At 37.7% G+C, this 23,174-nt stretch overlaps 3 protein-coding genes across 3 annotated transcripts in view; 1 reads left to right on the top strand and 2 right to left on the bottom strand.

Moving 5' to 3' along the window:
- Positions 1–154: 154 nt before the first annotated feature.
- Positions 155–3,654, bottom strand: LOC125227520 (exonuclease mut-7 homolog). Its single transcript, XM_048131855.1, has one exon. It carries the CDS (start codon positions 3,425–3,427, stop codon positions 896–898), a length of 2,532 nt encoding a protein of 843 aa, XP_047987812.1. The 5' UTR covers positions 3,428–3,654; the 3' UTR covers positions 155–895.
- Positions 3,655–4,193: 539 nt separating this feature from the next.
- LOC125227144 (26S proteasome non-ATPase regulatory subunit 6) lies at positions 4,194–9,677 on the top strand. Its single transcript, XM_048131365.1, has 6 exons — positions 4,194–4,578; positions 4,686–4,860; positions 6,019–6,178; positions 7,085–7,269; positions 7,778–7,953; positions 9,441–9,677. The coding sequence occupies exons 1-6, from the start codon at positions 4,301–4,303 to the stop codon at positions 9,613–9,615; spliced, it is 1,149 nt and encodes a 382-aa protein (XP_047987322.1). The 5' UTR covers positions 4,194–4,300; the 3' UTR covers positions 9,616–9,677.
- Positions 9,678–10,771: 1,094 nt separating this feature from the next.
- LOC125227115 (homeotic protein spalt-major) overlaps positions 10,772–23,174 on the bottom strand; it is a 30,338-nt gene continuing 17,935 nt past the window's right edge. The window contains 6 exon segments of the mRNA XM_048131327.1: positions 10,772–12,661; positions 12,664–12,781; positions 13,169–13,336; positions 15,700–15,878; positions 18,835–19,060; positions 19,542–19,634. Of these exon segments, the coding sequence (XP_047987284.1) occupies positions 12,420–12,661; positions 12,664–12,781; positions 13,169–13,336; positions 15,700–15,878; positions 18,835–19,060; positions 19,542–19,634 (1,026 nt within the window). The 3' untranslated portion in view covers positions 10,772–12,419.

Here is a 23,174-nt window from a genome sequence, read left to right as displayed (position 1 = left end):
CTTGTTTTTTAAGATTATGAATTTTAAGACTGTCTGTTGGCGGCCTTAGAAGAAAATTGTACCTACTTTATGCTCTAGAATATAAAATGCGATTTTATGTCGTCTTCGAACTACATAAAGGTGCACTTTTCGAGCATGAGAACTCATTGACGTCAAGTTCGCAACTCTGACTGTAAAATAAAATGTAATAACTATTTTTGATAATATACCTAAGGCAGTGACTGTTACACCAGTTTTCCAGACATAACATTTCTTATTATGCTTATGCACATTATTCAATAGCTTATTAAATATATTGTTGTCTATTTTAAGTCAAACAATCATTGGTAGCTATGCTTGCTGCTGCGATATCCGATCTGGTTATGTTTAACGACTGCTAAGTAGTTACGAAGTTAAAATAGATATTACAAAACCAAATACAGCTTTTTCGACGCATTACGAAAACGATTAAAGTATTTCGTGATTGACATTCTGGAACGTGGATTCGTGGAAGTACATAATTATTATTTATGATTTGTATTTTTTAAATTACTTAACAATACTTTGTTCATAGTTTTTTTATACAACCACATATAAGGATTATATTATAATACACATTTTTAATAATCTTTCAATACATGTTTACTTTTCCATAGTCAAATGTTTTGGGACCAAACAAATATGAGATTCACCTATTTCACCATACCTAGACATTATCTTAATAATTTAAAATTGATTAAAATTAATTGTATGCTGTAACACTTAAGTAAATACTATGTAGTTAAAAACTATCTAATATAATGTTATATACATTTATTACTACAGGCAATATATTAATGTTTGAATAAACATTTTATTTTAAAACAGTATTGCTTTTAACATCTATTTGTACCTTCGTATATATATATATATATTCTCAGATGCTGAGTTTTGTAATATTTGAAACTAGTTCACTAACTGGTTTTAAGCTTTCATCTTCATCCCAAAATACCTTACCACAGAGCTCACACAATACTGCTGATTTGCCAGAGGACGAAAGTTTGTTAACATTACTTATATCAACCGGCACACCCTTGCTAGTGAGGCAAGTTGCCTTCAGTACTGGCTTGTGCATTGGCTGTAAGGTATCTTCATCACATTCTGAATCACTATTAAATCTATCATAAAACTCTTCATCCTCATCATAATCATTGTCATATGTCTTATTGTTAGCTTCAACAGTTAGTGAAGCTTGATACTCATTACAAATTTTAGTTACCTCATTAACAGACATAATCTTCAAAGCTTTGCCATTACATAACAAACAACGACTAAGTAAATCATTCTGCTTAATGCCTACATTACAAGTACTAAAGAGCATGTGAAGTTGCTCTTTAACATTCCTGCCCTTCCCTGCATCAAATATACAGCTCTGTGGAAATTCGTCAAATGGAGTGCACTTAAATTTAGCTGTTACAATCATACGATCTTCACTTATAGCTAAATTTATTACATCATGCCATAATAAAGTAGGTGGAATCAGCACAGCATCTATTCCACAATACCTTAAATATGCCACTATGTTAGACAATTCCGGTTCAACAAATAGTTTTACATCAGTAACAGACTTTAATGGGACAAAATTTTGAGTTTTTTCTAAAGCTTTCACTTTCTTTGAACACTTCTTCTTTCTCTCCAGTGTTACTTCATTGCATATTTCATCAAAATCTATTTTCTGTTCTAAACATTTTTGCTGAAGGAAATAATATATCTGGATTAGGACATGCGCATCCAGAGCTGCATATTGGATCTGTGTATCTCGCAAAGGTCGCAATTCCCAGTTAGAGCATTGCTCTGACTTCTCAAGTGGCAAGCCAAAGCATGACTGGACTAGAGAGCTCAGGCTGTTTCCTGCGCTGTCACTGTTGCTTGGCAAAACTAAACCACAACCAATAAGATTCTTCCATAGTATACAAATATCCAGCAGACCTTCTCCTTTTAGCTTTATGTTATTCAAACCAATAATTGATGCTTTCATTTCCCTCAAATCTTGTTCTAGACCAAAACCTATTTTGATTATTTCAGCATTGTCAAGGAGAGACTTGTAAAAAGTGTGCCAAAAGCTGGAGTATTGTTTTTGATTGAGTATGATACTATCTATAAGGTATACATTTCTATCAGTTGCTATCTGAATGAGCCCTACTTGAGATTGTTTGGCTCCAAATGATGGCTTCCATTCACAATCAATACTCACTAGACTACATCCTACTAAATCATTCATCATCAGGTCATAAAACTTTTCAGCTGTGTCTATTATAATTATTTGCTCCAGGGGCAAAGTAAACTTATAATACTCCTGATGAGTAACTTCAGTCTTAACATCAGTGTCCCAATTTTCAGGTTCTGCTTCATCATGTTGAATAGTCATTTCCTTCAAGGCGGCTGGCAACAGGTTGTCTGGTAAGTTCAAGTATGATGCCCACTTAAGAGCTTCATTCTTGTCATACATCATAAGCATGTCAATGAACTCATGTGCCGAGTCTGCATTCTGTCTAAGTGAATCTTTGATTAAATCATCCCAAACAGCTGTGCTTACATTATTTTCTTCATATTTTTGGTGAATTAAATATCTTAAGCCACCAGTTGTGCGATTTTTGCTAAGATTTTTACAAGTTTCAATTGGAACCTTGAATTTATTGCACAATCTTGCCACCAACTTTCCTAGTGGCTTATAATGTATTTTATCATATTTGATGTTACAAATATTGTGTTCTTCAATATATTTTTGAACATATTCACGAATGCAAAAGTTTTTGTCAAGTAACATATCCAGAAACTGAAGAAGTGGTGCCACTTGAGCCGGGCACTCAGAAAGGTATTCATCTATAATATTTGATTTATCTTGCAGAATCAATGGAAATAATAATTCTTGTACTGATATATCGTCAAATAACTCGAGTGCAATGACGATTTGACATGCTTGCTTACAGTTATCATTTGTGATCATAGACCTTACAATAGGTAAAATGGTTTCTTTGATGGTTGATAACTGATATGTTTTTGCCATAAGACATAGAAAGCTCTGGTTTCTTTGCCTGATAGCTATGTGGAATGCAGGTAGTTTAAGACAGTCCTCAGGTACTATATTTCTAGCTCTTGACCATTTATGTAAAATCTCAATAATGAAATGGGGTAATGTTTTAGTCTTACAGTCTTTTGAATCTTCGCATTTTATAACAAAGACCAGGGCCACGCGAAATGTATCGTGCCTGGAGTTTAAAAACAATTCAATATGATGCTCAACGGTAGGACTCCTCTTCCACGTCTTCCATGTTTCTTTCAATTGATTCAGCCATAGTATTGTGTTTTCATCCAAATCGACATCAAGTCCTTGATTTTGTAGAGTTTCTTCTATCGATGGAACTATCTTAATGGACTGATTTTTGCTGACAAGCTGATTTATATCCATGTTGATGAAAAATTGCAATTTATTTGTACGAACTCGTTACAATCTATTAACAATTTCTCTTATTATTTTAAGGCCAAGCCACAGCCATGTCGTGTACGTAACATTGAGTTTCACGTGAAATTGTAGTTTCTAGATGATAATTGTTAAGAACAAAACTCATAAATTCACCACAATACCGCCGAGGGTTCTTTCACAATTTGTGAATTTGATTCACTGAAATGTCATTGAATCCTGTCAAATTATTTTTTAAAGAAGACGTTCGGATACTTAAAACGGGGCTTTTGATGATCCTATACAAAATTTGTACTAAATTCGGCATCGGATTTCCTAAATGCTTTTAATTATACGGAAAACCACCGGAAAACAATCGTGTCAATGACAAACGGATGCCTGCGCATTTTTGTTGGAACTTTTTGAGTTGGGGTAGGTAAATTTTATAAAATAAATATCTAGACTAGTCTTAAACAATAAAAAAGAATCCGTTATTTTTTTACTAGTAACACTGTAATGACAAAGTGTTTTTGACAAATTGAGGTATTTTATATGGCGTTTTTATTGAACCATTCATTAGTTTTATAAAATATACGTATGAAGAGACATACTAACTCGTTGTACACAAATAAAAATACTTGTCAAATTTAAAGTATTTTTACTTTGCATATATGAAAATTAATAGCCACTTGCTACTTTGTTTACGAATTTGTTTATTATCTACAGAAATTGTCGCCATAAGTAACCTCTACATGACAATCTAACATAACCTGCCAATCGAGTGACAGCTCTGACTGGCTAGTTTAGATTGTGGATACGCTTTGTGAAATTGTTATTTCTTGTGATTCTCTTTGTGTAGTAATTATATTTTAAATCGGAAAAATGGAATTATCAGCTGAGGGTAAAACTCCAGAATACATGGCCCTAGCTGGCATTAAGTTCAAGTTGACTTTGCCCCATTTGAAAAATGATGCACAGCTTCGGGAGCAGCTATTTCAAGGGATAAAGGCTGGAAATATGGCTCCTTATTACAAGGAGGTTTGTACTGACTTGGGCTGGAAATTTGATCAGAAGTTATATGATGCCATGTCTAAAGAGAATCAGGATAGATTATCCAAATTCGAAGAGGACGATTCCGAGACGCCCGTTTGGCAGGACAGGTAAGAAGTGCTAGGCTTTTTGTTTATATGCATTTATTGCATTGTCATTTAAAACTGAAAATTTGATTAGAAAGAATAGATATTTCATATTTGGTTGTCTCTTTCAGATTAGACTACATGTGCTCTATTGGCGACAAAGAGGGGGCCACTGCCTTGGCTACTTCTAAGTATGAAGACTCCACATTAACCACCAACAGAAGACTTGATGCTATATTTGCTTTGTTCAGAATTGCCTACTTCCATGGCTGTAATGTGAAGGATATGGGAAAAGCTATTAACAAGGTAAACATTGGTAAAAGTTGAAACTTATTCATCATATATACAGAGCTGCAATGTTGCATGGAGAAATTATGAAAGAATTTATTGATACATTTGCAGCTGTACCTAGTTATCTGAATAAAGGGTTTTGTTAAGTCATGCATGTTATAATTGTCTGTGGTCTGATCGGAAGATCAGCGCTGGAAGTCGCCAGCAATATGCTGAGATTAGACCATTTCGTAGCACCTCCTTCTTGTTCATGTCTTCTTATTTGTAACATTTATTTTGTGTGTGTGTGTGTGTGTGTGTGTGTGTGTTAACGAATAATGCATTCTATTCTATTCTAATTTTGTTATTTATATCTTGATTAACTTGTTTTGCTCAAAATATAGATGTATTTCCCTTTGACACAACTTGCATTTATTACATTATCTGTGTTTAATTCTCGAAATGAAGTCCATCACTGCACCATGGAATAATCCATTTCTAATAAATTTTTAATTTTTCATGATCAAAGAGTGTGTGGTGTATTAAGTGATATTTGGTAGACTGTCTAAAGAAAGTCATCAAAAGAGGGTGTTACACCTCCAACATATGTTGCTCGGAAGCACCATTTGAGCAGTAATCTATTCTGCAGGGCAGCATAACACAACTATGCATTAAATAGGTCAGCCGATGGAATTCTCACCATAACTTGTCATTTGGAGACTACTAGACTAAGTCCAACTGTTTACAATTGTTTAGCATTCTTTTTTTTTTTTTATTATAAACTGGCCAGTGATTGACCTTAGTCGCACCTGATGGAAAGTGACGACAAGGACGAGGTTGTAGCTCACTGGTTCATTAATTTTATTTTCACCTGGACTAGGAAAGCTATAAATAAAAACAGCTGGGAGAGGTTTATGTGTCACAAGACACACTGATTACTAATTCAATGTGTTTAACTAACCCATGGTATGCTCAGGCACGGATCCATGTGTAAAATTAGGTCATCATCGTTTTGCATATTTTCTGGGAATTATTATTTTGCTCTACATGGCTTAGCCGGAGTTGCATCCAACGATTTTTTGACGCATCCGCACACAAGGGGTTAATTGTCTTAATAAATTTTAATGTAATACTGTTTTGGTTTCGGCAATAAAGGCTATTATGAAAATTATTTATTTTTATTTATACTTTCAGGCCCATGAGCTGGTGGACAAAGGCGGAGACTGGCGTTCAAGGAACAAGCTGAAGGCCTACGAAGCCATCTACTGCCTCGCTGTCAGAGACTACAGCAAGGCTGCAGACCTCTTCATTGACTGTGTCTCCACTTTCGAGTCTTATGAATTGGTTGACTTTGGTAAGATACTTTTATTAATGGCCTATAGTGCAAAGTTATTAAGAGTGAGTGAATTATGGAATGCGCACCCAGCATCCCAGAAAAATACGACCTCGGTCTCTTTAAACGTAGAGTGAATAGGCTATTACTGAATCGGTGAGCTCCATCTTAGACTGTCTTCACTTCCCATCAGGTGTGACTAGGTCAATCGCCGATCAGTCCATAAAAAAAAAAAGTGAGACTGATCATATAATATATAACTAGCTTTATTAATAGTGTGTGAACCTGCCTTAGAAATCTATATTATTTGTGGTCATGGTTCGTTAATATTTCTTGTAAGTGGGTAGCTTTTGCACATTTTAATTTTTCCTCAGTCACCCGTTGACCACAAACGCTGTAAAGAGTTCGAAACGTCGGGATGTATTTTAAATTCATTATACGCGATTTGATCCGTTTCCATAGTTTTATTTCATGATCATATAATAGTTTAGTTTAGTTAGGAGGCCTTTGCCTGCAAAAGGCATATAGACCAAAATTAGAAAATAAATACATGTATGTTAATAATGAAATGTAACAAAACGTCTGCAATAAAGGCTATTTTATTTTATTTTACTTATTCAGCTATGGCGATTTATAAATTAGTGGCATAACTATTATTACTTTAACACTGTTTATAATATTTATATCTCTCAGGGACTGGGCGTTTTTATTATTGCCGGAGATTTTGATACCTGCACTTGTCAAAAATGTGATTCTATTAATCAGCTGGAAGAATTTATAATAGAATAGAATAGAATTTCTTTATTTGCCAGAATACGTATGGTACAGGATGACAAGTTTTATAGGTTTTTTATAGGTTAGTTTTATAGGTATTTGTTAGTAGTAGTACATTTCCAAGTCTTTAAAAGATGAAATGTTATATTCCAGGCACCATAATCCAATACTGTGTGCTCGCCTGCGCGTTGGCCCTAGAGCGTCACGCGTTGCAAGCTGCTCTGCGGAGGCAAGGCGCCGCCGTGCAGGCGCTGCGCTCGCGCTTCCCAGAGCTACGGGAGCTTGTTGAGTCGCTGCACGAGTGCCGGTATGCCGACTTCATGAAGAGTCTGGCTTGGGTAAGTACTGTAGTCTAATACTGTGAGGCCTTTAGTGGCAGATGGTCTAAAGTATCAAAATCTTCATGTAACCAGAAAGACCATCTATACAAAATGACAAATTCAAAATGTCCACAGTATCAAAATGACCACAATATTAAAATGACATAATATCAAATTTACTGATTATCCACAATACTTTTTTTCATTTAATCTTAACATAAAAGCGTTATCAACGGAGCCCCGCTCCAGTGGGCCCCTACCCTAAAGACTGGCCTGGGCGAGTAGGTACTGCAATACTCTATGATTATGTGCTAGGGTTTTGCCTTAGGACCTGAGCCAAGCAGTGCCGTTGTGGCTTTTTCATTGCGTACAATATCGCTTCGTGTGTACCAGTGATTGGACACTAGGGCGTCACTTGTCAGAAAAATTAACCTTATGATAAAAATAACGCCTAAAGTCCGATCACTGGTAATGACCCCTTATAAACTTAGCGCACTTGTATCATAATGTACTATTCTGACGTCAGGTGGAAACCCAGATCTGCGTGGACCCCGTGTTCCGCCCCCACTACCAGCACTACGTGCGCGAGGCGCGCATCAAGGCCTACGTGCAACTTCTCCGCGCGTACCGCTCGCTGAGTCTCGACAACATCGCCGCCACCTTCGGCGTCACCCGCGAGTTCGTTGAGGAGGAGATCTCTAAGTAAGTTTCATAAACAAGTAGGGAACAAATCAAATTATTTTTCCCCTCACTAGCTCGGAAACACGTGTTTTGTCCTTCAATACCAGCGGGTAAAAACGCATTTTATCCACTAGTGGGTAAAGTAATTTGACCTTGAATAAAGTCAAATTAACTGCTTTAAAATTGATAAAAGTAGGTGAATCTAGTAATAAAGATGATTTACCACCTGTGGAATTACTGGAAGCAGTGATAAATGCATTTTTTGCGTTGTAGTTTCCTCGCTATAATGAGGGGAAAAGTTTTGTGTTACACTCGGGTGCAAATGTATTTTACTTCTCGTGTGTTAAAAAACTCGCAAGTTCAGGATTCTATTCTCAAACCACTCACTTCGCTCGTGGTTCAACTATAGAATCCTTTCACTTGCTCGTTTTTCAATTCCACACTCGGCGTTAAAATACAACTTTGCCCCCTTGTATAACAAATAACTATTATTGAATATTTTTTGATTTGTTCTTTTTTCAAGTACAGTCGGTTCATCTTTTACTTGTCCTATCATGTAAACAAACGAAACGTCAAATATGATCAAAGACAATTACTAGTGATTGGAAATGTCGATAAAATGATGTATTAACGATAATTTGTAAATAAACGCTGCTAACGTCATCAGAGGATTTTCAATTTCACGTCACACAATATCTATGTAAAAACCAAAATTTAATTAGGTTTCGTAGCATTCGCAACAATCCTATGGAAAATTCATTTTATAGTTAGTGCCTAACATTAACATTAATACAACAAAAATATACTGATAGTAAAATATTTATTGTAAAGAGGTAGGAAATAAAACGTATAAAAGTCGGTTAATAAATCTGATAAATTATAACATTTTTAGTGAAGGTTAATGTGCAATTCCACTGAGTGTAGTCACACTACTACATATATATAAATTATAAACTGAAATAGATATCATATACGAAAGAAAAAACGGCAAGGCCCACTGGTGGCCGAGCCGGGAATCGAACCCGGTCTTTCAGCTTACGCGGCTAACGTCTTTACCACTAGACCACACGCCCGCCCCCGCCCGCCCGCGTAAGCTGAAGACCCGGGTTCGATTCCCGGCTCGGCCACCAGTGGGCCTTGCCGTTTTTTGTTTCGTGTATGATATCTATTTCAGTTTATAAGTTTCATAATTTTACCATATTTAGTGTCACCGGGACTAGCCCAGCTGGAAGTGCAAACGTACTATTAGCTATGCCTAACTTAAAATATGTCTAATATGTGCGCGATAGACGTATCACAGCTGACGTGCAACATCTACGCGCGTACTGTTCGTTGAGTCTCGACAACACCGTATTAGTATTTAGAAGCATTAGAAAATAAGTCACGCCATTTATTTAGTAGAAATAAGTTTAGTGTCAAATAGGCGAACGGTGGATGCTAATCAATGTATTCGCTAGATTATAGTCGATTACTGCCTCGTCGGTACAAACCGTTCTCGCATTCCTCAGCTTCACGGCGGCGGGGCGGCTGCAGTGCCGCATCGACGCCGTGGCCGGCTGCGTGGTCACGGGCGCGGGCCGCGGCGCCGACGCCGACCGCTCGCAGCTCTACCAGGCCACCATCCGCGAGGGCGACCTGCTGCTCAACCGCGTCAAGAAACTAGCCAGTGTTATCAACTTCTAGATATAGATACGACCCAATAATAGCAGTCCTTTCACATACACCGACGAAAACGAAAACGAAGTATAGTACGATTTCACGGCGGCAGGATCGCTCTAGCTGTACCGGGCCACCATTCCCGAGGACGGACTGCTGCTCGACCGCGTTAAGAAGCTAGCCAGCGTTATCAAGTTCTAGATATAGCTACAACTTAGATATACTGTCCGTTAAACGCAGTGCGTGTGCTTCACATATACCAACTAAGTGAGTGAGTGTGATCTCCAGTTTCATGGTGGCAAGGCGGCTTCAGTTATATCAGTGGTTCATTATAAAGGGTAGAACACAATGTTATGTCGCTAATAAATATGATTCCGTTTTTCCAAAAAACTTACCTCACAAATGTAATTGTACCATTTTAGAAGTTTAAATTCAAACAGTAAGAACTTACTCGTATTTTAGTTGGTGCAACTGTATCAACAGAGCAGTATAATTATTTAAAGGACTACCTAAACTTTACTAATTATTTCAATTGTACTGAAATTATTTTATAAACATCTCTAAATAAATTTATGATAAGTATTTTTTTTATTTCTCTCAAAATTCTTATTGCAAAACTGACTTTTCTGAGTCACTTTGGGGATTATTTAGGTAGTAATAAAATATTACAAAATTAAAGCGCTGGTGGCCTAGCGGTAAGTACGTGCGTGCGAGGTCGCGGGTTCGAACCCTGGCTCGCACCAATGAGTTTTTCGGAATTAATGTGCGAAATGTCATTTGATATTTGCCAGTCGCTTTTCGGTGAAGGAAACCGGACTAATTCCAATAAGGTCTAGTTTACCCTTCGCGTTGGAAGGTCAGATGGTAGTCGCTTTCGTAAAAACTAGTACTTACGCCAAATCTTGGGATTAGTTGTCAAAGCGGACCCCAGGCTCCCATGAGCCGTGGCAAATGCCGGGATAACGCAAGGAGGACGATGAAAATATTACAAAATTCACAATTAAAGGCATAGTACACCAAACTAGCGACCACTACACGCCAGTAGAATTTGATTTTATTCGATTGGAGTTGCCGGAAAAGTGACGTATCAATAAACGTCAAAGCTAAATGACTGTTTAGCGTGTTTAAAGTTTAAACTTAAAAAATAAAAGGAGCAAAGGGTAAAGGAGAACAAAAAAGAAAATAATTATTAATATAATTGTTTTTTAAATAATTTGAATACTTTTTGGACATTTACATAAACATTTAATAATTTACAATGATTATTTATACTGACATGACCATGACACATCATATTCATGACTAACACTACTCTCTAGGATCTATTTGCAACTTGAAAATGAATCGTAGGTGCTATGAGAATTTACTCTTTACAACTAAACTGTAGTGAGGCCTACCGCCCCACAAGCCTTTGTTCAATACTAAGAGTGCATGCATGATTTATACTTCATATATAAATAATTTTGTAGGACATTTATACACAGATAACTAGTAATCATAAAACATACATAGTCCGTTTAGAACCCAACACGGAGACTTGACTATCGGTGACTATCATAAGCATAAGAGCGGATCACACTATCAATATTATCATATACTTACATGTCAATATCGTACATCATTAATATTGACGCGTATCAAGTATTGATGTAAATTATTAATATTGATAGTAAAAACCTGTGCCATAGAGAAAATGCATATTGGAAAGAAATGTTACAGTAGTCCCGGGAACATCTCGCAAGGTCAGTCTGAGTACTGGCAATACCCTAGCGGTAGTAACCTATTAATTTCAACAAGACTTCAACAGCCGCTCGTATTTTACAAAGATATGTCAAAGTATTCTAAAGCAATATAATAGCTATGACTCTAAATACTTACAACTATGTAGACCTCAAATGCAAATACTTTTTTAATTTACATGATATGAATACGTCATTAACCTCTGTTACAATAATTTAAACTTAGGTCAACAATTGGTAGGTAGTTTAAAATGTGTGCCTTATACATACAATATGTTGTAGTTGTAGTCACATACGGCATTAGGACAGATATTTTATTGTACAACAATGTCGGCTCGACGAGCCGTTTGCACCGTGATAGTGATGTTCGTTGTAGTATTAGGCACTTGATGATTTGTTTTCTAAATATCGTGCCTGTAATTAAGTTTGAAATAATATATCGGTTGGAATGTAGCATAAGATAAAATCATGCATGTTGCACTCCACTCGAGTGTTGTACAATAAAATGTACTAAGTCTATCTGTAATATTAAAATTTTTGCTATACTTTAATTTATAATTATATCATACATTTTATTTACAGTTATAGATATAAGACTTAAAACTTTATTTAATTTTTGGGATAATTTATTTATATTTACTTTTGATGTTAGCACATTTGACTGTATTCAAGTTACCCGCCGTTACCGGAGTAAGCCGTCGAAACTAGATACAGTACCAAATGTGCTCTATCACAGAGTAATGACATACACGCGGGGCTGCCGCCCCCATTGCCCCCGGCCCGTACTCATGCATATAACTTACTTACAGTTAAAAAAAAAAAGGTACTAGGCGTATAACACTTGGAATAACATCGTTAAATACCACTACGCTTTGCACATTTACAGTCGCCCATTCGTCGTCAGTCCCTTAAACTTCGGATAAGATTACTTTGTACATTATAAACATGACGCGTCTACTAGGTTCACCCGTCGAAGACCATCGCACTAATCACATAAGAGGCTCACATCGCGTATCAATATCTGGAATGTGTTCGGGTGGGAGCTCCCGTTTCCGACCGATATAAATGCAGTTCCGACCCTTCAGGTGCGCGTTAAACCGTGAGTCCTTCCGTGCGAGCGGGCGGCGGGAGCGAGGCGAGCGAGTGCGGGTGCGGGTGCGGGTGGTGCGGCGCGGGCGGCGACGCCTGCGCGGGCGGCGGCAGCGCGCCGTGCGCGGGCGGCGAGCGGTACTGCTCCTCGTCGCGCATGCGGCTGCGCTCCGCCAGCTCGCGCCCGCGCTCCGCCAGCTCGCGCATGGCCGCCTGGCGCTCGTCGCCGTCCAGCGACGGCGGCCCTCCAGCGGTGACGCCGCGCCCGGTCGCGCGCCGAACGCACCGAAGCCGAGAAGCCCGGGGAATTTTGCAGCGACGCCGTTCTGACCCGCGCTTTGTTGGATCACTGATATTTCGTTCAGCTGTTGAGAAAAATATTTGTTTAGTTACGTACTGTTATGACTTAAGGAAGAAGGTACCAGGTACCGGCGTGCGTAGCCGAATGCACAAACGCTCACAAACGCACACGAAGCGAAACGCTCGTAGATATCTATCTTTATCGCTCTTGCGTTTTGACGCGACAGAGTCAGACTAACTTTTGCGGCGTTTCGTTTTCGTTGCGCGTCGTAGAAATGCCATTAAGCTACGGGGCCTGGTACCTATTCCACCAAAACATTTACATGTAAAATATTGCCAAGACGATACCGTAAAATATATATAGTTACAAAGCCGTTTCCTTACTTTAACGAATTAACATATAAACAACGGCCAAACCACATGAATCAGGCAAGTAGTCAAGTATGCGTTACCTTTTGCTGCATGCCGTTAAGGAAGGGCGCGGGCAGGTAGGGGTAGAAGAGGTCGGGGCGGCGCAGCAGCTCGTGCGGCTCGTGCAGCGGCCGCGGCGGCAGCTCCAGCGACATGCGGCGCCCGCGCCGCGACGCGCCGCCGCTCCACATGTGTGTGCCCATGTGCACCTGGGATACAAGTGTACGTTAGTGGAAAATATCCGATGAAGTATAATACATTTTATAGTAATTTTCTTCTACAAAGAGTGAAAGCGCTGGGACTAGCTACGATCGAAGCGCTACTACTACTTATAAAAATGTTACATTTCCTAAACCAGTGTGTGAATTATCATATAAAATAAGATGTGCATTTTATCACAATATTGAATAGTTTAAATAGGCTACTTGCCTAGTCAAATCAGCTTCTTCTTAAGAACTGTCAAAACGAATTTGAACGACTTGCTAATATGGAATTTATATGAAATCGAATTGAGTGACGTCACGGCCAACTCAGTTACTTTATAAATTTCTACCTGACTTATTAAATAGAAATTGAATTTAAAAATAACTTCCGTCCATGTTTTTCTTATAATTATCTGATGCTTTCTTTCGTGCATGGTATAAAATATTGGGTTGGTAAGAATGTAATGAGCGAATCATAACCAATATTGTAATTTTTATTTAATTTATTATTTTAATCATTTATCAAAAATATAACGGCCTTCGTTATCTACTACTTGTCTCCATCGTTCTGGTAAAGAATGAATAGCATCGGCGAAGAAGTTCTTAGGTTTAGATTCAAAAAACTCAGCTATGTACTGTCGTAGATGGGCTTGATCATCGAACTTTTTTTCATTCAAGGCATTGCTTAGCGATCTGAACAATGCGTAATCCGTAGGTGCCAAGTCTGGAGAGTACGGTGGATGAGGTATCACTTTCCAACCTAGCTCCAATAGCTTTAGCCGAGTCACTTTTGCAATGTGTGGGCGAGCATTGTCGTGTAAGAAAAAAACTAGCATGCTGTGGACGATTCTGACAGATTTTTTGGTTTAAATTTTCAAGCTGATTACAGTATACTGATGCGGTAACAGTCATTCCACTTAGTAGGAGTTCCCAGTGAATAATATCATGAATATCCCACCAAACGGACAGCATAACTTTTTTCGGGTGAGGCTCTGTTTTTGGTGAATCTATTCCTTTTTCGTTTGGAGCTAGCCACTGACGTTTGCGTGTGTGATTTATATTTAAGACCCATTTTTCATCTCCAATGATAAGATGGTCCGACCAGTTGAATGTGCGGCGAAAAGACAGAAGTTGTATGCAGATATCGGCACGACGGTTTAGTTGATCTTTATCAAGTTCGTGCGGTATCCAAACAGTATTTGTAGTTTTTTCCCAACTCGTGTAAATGTGTTTCTATGGTGACATGAGAGCAGCCTAACTCGGTAGCAAGAGTACGACTCGTTAGCCTCGGATCTCCTTCAATTAAGGTTTTTAATTTGGCTACATCAATCTTCACCGGTCGACCAGACTTAGGTTGATCTGATAATGAAAAGTCGCCACTACGAAACCGCTGGAACCATCGTTTCGCCGTGGCCTCAGACACAACTTCAGGAGCAACACACTGACATATATTACGCACTGCTTCGGCGGCTGAATGGCCAGACTGAAATTCATATAGTAAGCAATTTATGACTTTTAATTCGTCCATTTTCTTCCTTATATTAGCTCGGCGACAGCTAGTGAATGACTGACGAGAAACTGTGCGACTCGCCCTTTATATACTTTTGACCATAGAAGATTCTAGAACTCTCTCAAAAATTTTATGTGGAATTCAATCGATCGCTCATTACTTTCTTACCAACCCAATATTTTATTTTAACTACAGTCAAGTTCCCTATTGTCAGTAACATGTTCAATATTGATCGTTTATTGCTGGCTTTAGACCAATGAGAATAGAGTCTTCTAGAGCGCTATGGTTTAAGTCAATTGTGTAATGGACTATTTGAATGGCTTGGCTTTCGCTAGATGACTCTAGTAGTTCTTTTTCATGGAGTTACGTCCTTTTGCCTCAAATCATTTATATGCCTTCATCAAACGAAATTATATAGTTCTTTGCTTTAAATAGACATAAAAATGTACCTACCAAAGAAGATCGAGTATACGGAGTAAGGAGTTACCTATGAGTTATATATGTCTATGACTGCACAAAGATGGCACAAAGCAAAGCGTTTTGTTGTATGCTCGAATAGTGTCATATTTTGTCAGTACAAACATTTTACTATATGCTATTCATTTAACAACTGTTATTTACGGAACATAATAATGCTTTCAAGGCTATTTAGACTAGTAAGTAAGTTATCTAACCATGAACAGAAAAATGTGGAACCCTTTTATACCTACAACAAACACGAAGAATCGTTATGAAAAAAGTTAGTATTGACTATACTCAGGTATCCGTGGTTTTCTATAAAAATTACAAGACTTCCGAAAAAGAAATGCGTACTCGCGTCGCGTATGTGATAAGTGAAAGTGTCTATATATAGACCAACCTTAAGATTCCCTTTGGTGGTGAAGGCCTTTTGGCAGACGGCACATCGGAAGGGCTTGTCGCCAGTGTGTGTTCGCATGTGGATCTGCAGCGCTGACGATGAGGAGAAGTTCTTGCGACACACGCCGCAGAGGTGCTTAGAGGAGACTGGCGGTGGTGGGTGCGTCGGCCCGGTTGCCACTGAGGAGGTAAGGTCAGTTTAGCTCAATGTTTATTGTATAGCGTAAGCTGCTCTTTGCATAAAGTTATTGTGAAGTGTCTTTATGTGGCAACTTTACTTTCCGAAAATACACTTAGGTGGTAAATTCCTAATTAGTCATGAATTGAGGTAGTTTAGTCATGAATTCATGATCGGGTTTATTTACTATTAGCTTTTGCCCGCAGCTTCGCTCGCGCTAAATTTGAAAATTGCGGAATGGTCCATACAAATTTCCACCCCGCATTTAAGGGAAGAGCTAGAGGCTAGAAAGAGACAAAGTATTCACTCTCCATTTCTTCAACTATTTCCACTTAAAAATCACGTCAATTGGTCGCTCCGTTTTCCCGTGAAAGACGGACAAACAAACAGACACACACACTTTTCCATTTTATAATATTAGTATGGATATACCTACATTTACTGTCGAAAACCTGACTACCTATGATAGGTATTTTATGTATAATTTCGTTTCCAGAGTCCGGTCATTCGTTTCCGACCATATACCTAGATTGGATTCGGGACTATAAAATAATACGAGTATAACAAACGTTCGTGGCCCGGGACAATGAATCTATTAAAATTATTCATTATTTTCAAATAGTCATCTCAGAGGTAGACTTTTGTATTTTTTTTACTGTTGTGTCGTGTTTTGCTTTTATATTTTGCGTTTGATACATTTATGGAGTGTGGATTGTTCTATAACGAGAAATGACGTAATGCTACAGCTACGCAACATTTTTTTGATATCTCGCTTTCACTCCGGATATTAATATTCATTTTTCATCGAATTTCCACAGCTCTGACATAAATTTATTATGAATTTCTTAATGAGACACTTTAATCTCTTATCTTTTGGAAAACCGGTATGGATTTGTTAATTCTATACTATAGGGACTGGGTATTAAGGGCCGCTACTTATTATTTTAATGGTTTGAAATATTACTTAACCCAATTTCTTTCAATCGACAGCAAAGACAAGTAATTGGTAGAGGAAATCTACATACCTACTCTACAAAAATGCTTGCATTTCATTGAATCCCTTTGTATCAAAGTTTAACTATCTAAACAAATAATTAACTAAGGTCAGTGTGGAGAAAACCGTCTACCCGGAAAGACCGTCTATTGACTATAACTGTTGTGTTTATATATCTACGCCTCTCACACCTCCGGAGGTATACCAGTTTTTCATCCTTAATCCATTGGTCTTCAATACCTATCTCTAGGACGAACACTAGTTAACATAAAACTTGATTTGTGTTTCGAACTCGATCATCGAGTTCAACATGGTTCCGCAAAAAATTAAAATAAAATAGAAGCAGTCGGAATATTTGTATATTGTGTATGTAACGTAGTCATTTAATAACCGTTCTTTCTGACTAGTACTATTAATCTACTGAAAACGCGCTCAATTTCTAGTTTTATGTTCTGAAATATGTAACTTAGAAATTGTGCCTACTCAGAAAGTCCGGCATAAAAGAGAAAGGCAAGACCGGCATATGATAAACAAGGAGTTGCCAACCTTTTTTAGGCTTTATTGGAAATAAGTCGAGTGTAAACAATATCAATATATAAGTACGTTTTTGGCTTATGGTAGATGTACCATTTTTGATTTTAACTTCGAAATATAGTTTTGATAATGATTCCTATGGTGTTACAAAAATCATTCGAAAGTATTAAGTGAAAAAAAATATATGTGACATGGTTGTGAAGAATGATAAGAGGTGAAGAGAAGTAAGCCTACACTGCATTATTCATCATCGTATTCAAGTTGGTAGAATTATCGTAAGTTCTACCCGTTTTTTATTATTTTTGTTTAAGTATAATTATGTAGATTGTGCAACATACGACGACAAATATTTCCAAAGAGAGTAGGGTTTCAAGTTGGTCATTTATATTTTTATGATCAGCATTACCCAACAGGGACCGTATGGGTACCCTTTAAAACGGTTTTGACCGACTCTTTTACGGCTACCCGACCGTTAATTGACATTGCTGACTGTCACTTTGACATAAAAATTGTCATGGGTGTCATCAATAGATTTCCGGGGGTGCTGATTTCAAAATTGAACACCACTTTGGAATCTGACATTGCTGACTGTCACTTTGACATAAAAGTGGTCATGGGTGTGGTCAAATAGGTTCTCGGGGGTGCTGATTTCAAAATTAATTCTGTAATGACTGTTTGTGCCAAAATAAAGAGAGAAAAAAAAACCAATCTGGAATCTGACATTGCTGCCTGTCACTTGACACAAAAGTCGTCATGGGTGTCGTCAAATAGGGTTTTGGGGGTGCTGACTTCAAAATTAATGACCGATTGGAAATCTGACATTGCTGACTGTCACTTTTACATAAAAGTTGTCATGGGTCAACGGGTCATGGCTAATATTAATAATTCAAAGATAACGCCAACTAGAGGCACTCAAAACAAATCAAATTAATTTTATTGAATATTTTTTGATTTTTGTTCTTTTTTCAAGTAGTCACACTACTATTAATATAAATTATAAATTGAAATAGATATCATAAACGAAAGAAAAAACGGCAAGGTCCACTGGTGGCCGAGCCGGGAATCGAACTCGGGTCTTCAGCTTATGCGGCTTAAGTCTTTACAACTAGACCACACGCCCGTTATAATTCAAAGATCATAAATGTTACGTTCTTCTCGATATAACTAGTTATCATAACATCTCGATATATCTGCCAACAAAACACAAAGTGGTTTGGCAGAAGGTATGTAATAGGTTTAAGCTTTAGAATAAACGTTTTTTTTTAAATTAAGTATTAGCAAAGTGTGACGTTGTGAAGTAGCAATTTCGCCATACCCTTTTCATCAGGCTCATCTTATTTTATGTGACATACATCGTATAAAAAGTCGGCGTATCATGGATATTCGTGGCGTGTTAACTGTTAACTAAGGAAATGTATTAAAAAACTAACCGCTGGGTCGCTTAGGCATCGGCGGCATGTCGATCGGCGGGGGATGCGACATCGGCGGGAGCGCCGGGGGAGACCGTTTCAGCTCCAACTTGTCCGGCGTCGACCGGCGCTCGGGGCTCGCGTCGCGCTCCTCGCTCGGAGGTCCCGGTGGCCCCGACATCCCCTTCTCGAACGATGGCGGCATATCACGGATCTTGTGCGTCAGCATATGCTGCTTCATGTTGCCCTGAACAAAAAAAAAACAGTTAAAAATTTGAATAAGATGCCAAACAAAGAAGCATGTGCTGATTGATAAATATAGTGCCTTTAAAATATTGTGAAGAGGTCTTTAGAGGAGCAGATAAATTTAATTACATTTAAATTAATGAACAGTATAAAGGACACATGAAGCACGTAAAGTCACAGCCATTCTAGTACCAAGCAAGCTTTTTAATTAAAAACAGAACGTCGTGTCGTAGCATATCTCAAACTATTGTAACAACCTAAGCCGGCAGCAATTTTGATAACCTCGCCGGTGAAAGTGGCAACGTCAAACTTCGATGAAATTATGACGTCCCCCTTTCGTTAACCCTTGCAAGGATCAAAAAAATTGTCGCCAACGTAGTCTGAGTCTATATCCATAGATTCTAAATTCAAAGTTATGAATAGTTAAAGTACAGCTAAGACACGAGTTCTGCGTGACACGCTCAGGCGTCTATCACCCATACCGGATAAACGAAGGCGTTCCAAAGATCCAAAGCAGTGGCGTGCGGCGGGCGAGGGCGCGGGCGCCTACCACACCGACAACCGCCGCCACTGCTCTGGAACCACAAAGACACGCAACATTACACACACACTCGCACACCGTTAAATGGGGACACACAGTTTATGTTGGGACACTAGGGCAATACATGCCGAAAGGAACGATTATTCAAAATATGGAACTGAAGGCGGACTATTAAATCGATGAAAAAATAATTTATAACTTTGTAGGACGTAGGGAACAAATCAAATTATTTTATTAAATATTTTTTGATTGGTTTTTTGTAGTAATAACACAACTATTTATAAATTATAAACTGAAATAGATACCATATACACTAAAGAAAAAGCGATAAAGCCACCAGTGGGGCGGAAGCCGGGAATCGAACCCGGGTCTCCAGCTATCGCGGCTGACGTGCTTAAACCACTACACCACCTCGACCACCGAGGTACCCGTCAAAATTTCCACCAGTGGGCTTGATCGCTTTTTCTTTAGTGCATGGTATAATATATAACTTTGTAGGACTTCAATGGCTATCTTAGCTTGTTTGCATAAATCAAGTTTAGTTACATTTATTTCAGGGCAAAGGTGTCTCAAGGTTGTAAATCATGGCCTAGGTACAATACCTATTTTAATTCCAAAAACAATTAATTTTTGGTTATGTTAAATAAATTAAATTTCCTAATCGTGTATCCCTTGTTATTGCAAACAAGGAAATCAAAAATGAGTTGAAAGTTGCTACTCCACGCTAGATGGCGCCACGAGTTGCCAACAACATCAAAGCAGAATCGGTTTTAATATACTAAAGAAATAAGATAATATAATTATGTTAAGTCACGTTTGCTTGTATTAATCAAAATAAAAACAAAAACATAAAAGATAAGTAGGTCCTTCTTATTTTGATAGCTCTATTAATTTTAATATGTATCATATTAAGTAGGCGATTCCTATGATGATGAATATGTTGATAACCTATTTAAGTAATTGACATTGAGTTCAATATATGTATTTATTATACCTAAATATTTTAAGCAGTAATTAACTATATTTACTTATTTTCGGAATTTAAATTTAGTAGATATTTAAATCGCGTTTATAATTTGGTGACGGTGATTAGTTTTATAATTTTATTTAATAAAGACAATTTTAATCACTGAATCAGTTAGAGTTAGACTGTGCTAAGTTGACCACAATTTTGATATTATCACAGATTGCGCAAGGGTCGTTTTAAACATCAAAGATCCATTAAATTTTGACACGTTTACTTAATACGTACCTAACGTACGTAGGTACGTACGTACCACACAGTCTACTACCCTATTATAACCGCAGTCAAAAGTAGCTGGAGCGGACTCTAGTCAGTAAGTCTAGGTACCTAGGTGCGAAACATTCAACTAATTCCGTGAAAGTAGGTAATACCGTATCGCTTCCAACACACGCGCAACGCGCAATGCTAATGCTGCCGTGTAACAAGATTTCAATATTCGATAAAATGTTTGACTCGTGAACTTTCGTTAGGTGGCGGTGGGTGTCGACTTATTGTAATTTCAAATGTGCATGTAAACGGCACGGATAGTCCCCCGTATTCCGACCCGACGAATCCATTCGCTGCGTTCGCTAGCATTCCCAGCTTTTCATTGCGCATGTTCCGATGTGATAATGCGAGTACATTATGGTTAGTGTCGGTAGACTGTACTATCATATTCTAACGATAGAATAAGCGCCTAAATTTGTATATTTTATAATACATGATTTTATACCTTATAGGTACCCTTTTTCGTGACTTGTACTTTGTTTTTTTTTACATGTATATGTAAGGGTCTTTGTACCAAGCGGCACAAGCATTAAATTTAGTAGCTAAAGCTAGCTTAGCGGGTAAAATGTTAATTTTAATTGCATGTCTGTTTAATTATTTATATTTTTTTCTCAAGTTGATATCACTTTGTTTTACACGCAAGTATGTTATCTGAATAGGTGTAGATAGATGGATGCCAACGTGGTGAACTAAAGGCAACTCGGGACTTTCTCTTTAGCAATTCAAGAATGTTCACGATCACGATTAAAATTACAAGCAGGGACAAAGAATTTATTCTCTTGTAGTGAGCGTAATATATGTTTATTACAACTTGTCGGAAATTATCTGAAACTGCAGATCATTGCCGACGCGTTAATTATTCCCACGTTTATTTCGAAAATACACCTTTCGTAGGCTGTATCGGGCATACATTATTAACAAATAAATGCCACTCGACCTATAAATACGGGAACACAATTTATAAATGATATACGATTGCATTAGTGAGTTCTTTAAACTTGTTACTCGCGGCGCCGTCATAAATATAAATAAAATTATATTTTATTGATAAGACCGAAAACTTTTGGTAATATACGAAAAATGTTACTTTGTAGAGCATAAATAATCTTTTTATGACGAGAAGCGTAGGTAAAGGCTCAAGGATTTATAAGCAATAAATATTTTACGACGTGAATTAATATTCTGATCGTTTTCCGTGACGTTGTTTTTATGAGTTATCATTTTTGTGTCGCGCCTTGCGAAGCGACTCTGGCGCGGCGCGGGCGCAGCGCTGTGTCCCTGCTTCTTGAAATATTGGCCGGACCGGGTATAAACCAGAATCGCCATAAACGTGATCCTTACTTAGCCTTTATTTATTATTAATATAACAATTTAATTAATTCGTTAGTGTAACATGATATTACTGGAGAGTTTACTTTATTAGGTACCTATATGTTACCCGCCTCCTATGCGCGAAAGATTTTAATAGTTATAGGTTCTTATTTAAATTGCTCTTATATAATTTATAACGTTTTGATATTGTACCAACATTTGTTTAACATTCTACCTACGATACATTAGGAATGTTAACTAAAACATGTAAAATTGAATGGCAGACTATTTTTAACCGACTTCATAGCATTTTAAGTCTATAACCTAAAACTTACAAAAGGGAATTTTTCACTGAAATATTATCAATGAATATTTTAACAAAAAACTATACAAAGTACATCATTACGAAGTAGTTATAAAAGAAGAATTAGTTTGTTTTCATTTTATATCTGCCTATAGTAATTTCTTTCGTCTTGATGGGTACAGATGTTTGTACGGACTAAATTAAGTCGGCGTCAGTCAGGAAGGCATCAGTACAGTTTTGATTAAATCGGATCAAACGAGCCTACAAGTTTGCCAAGTTGGTCGTCAATTACTCGCAAGTCGGCAAGTCGCGTCGGCTCGGATGCGCGAAGACAACGGCCCAAACTAATGCGAACTAGAGGCGACGACTAGCGACTTGTAATTACAGCTTGCAAAATTAATGCACTGAAACTTCTCAGAAATGAAACCGGCGCAAGAACTTCCTCGGCGTTCGGGCAACTTGTCTCCTCGACAGCTAACTTGGAGTTCGATGCTCCGATCACTTGACACGGCTATCTATTCGACTCGAACTATTTACATCTATTTACGTTACAACAATCACGATTGTTACAAGCATGAATTTAGGCTCAAAATAGCCACCGCCTATTTACACACCGTAAAACAATTTATTTCGCGAGTCAAAGATTTTATAGTCAATGAGGTTTATGC

The sequence above is a fragment of the Leguminivora glycinivorella genome, chromosome 6 (genome assembly GCF_023078275.1).
Source record: "Leguminivora glycinivorella isolate SPB_JAAS2020 chromosome 6, LegGlyc_1.1, whole genome shotgun sequence".
Classification (NCBI taxonomy): domain Eukaryota; kingdom Metazoa; phylum Arthropoda; class Insecta; order Lepidoptera; family Tortricidae; genus Leguminivora; species Leguminivora glycinivorella.
Note: the sequence above shows the minus strand (reverse complement) of the source record. Positions and strands in the feature narration are given on the sequence as shown.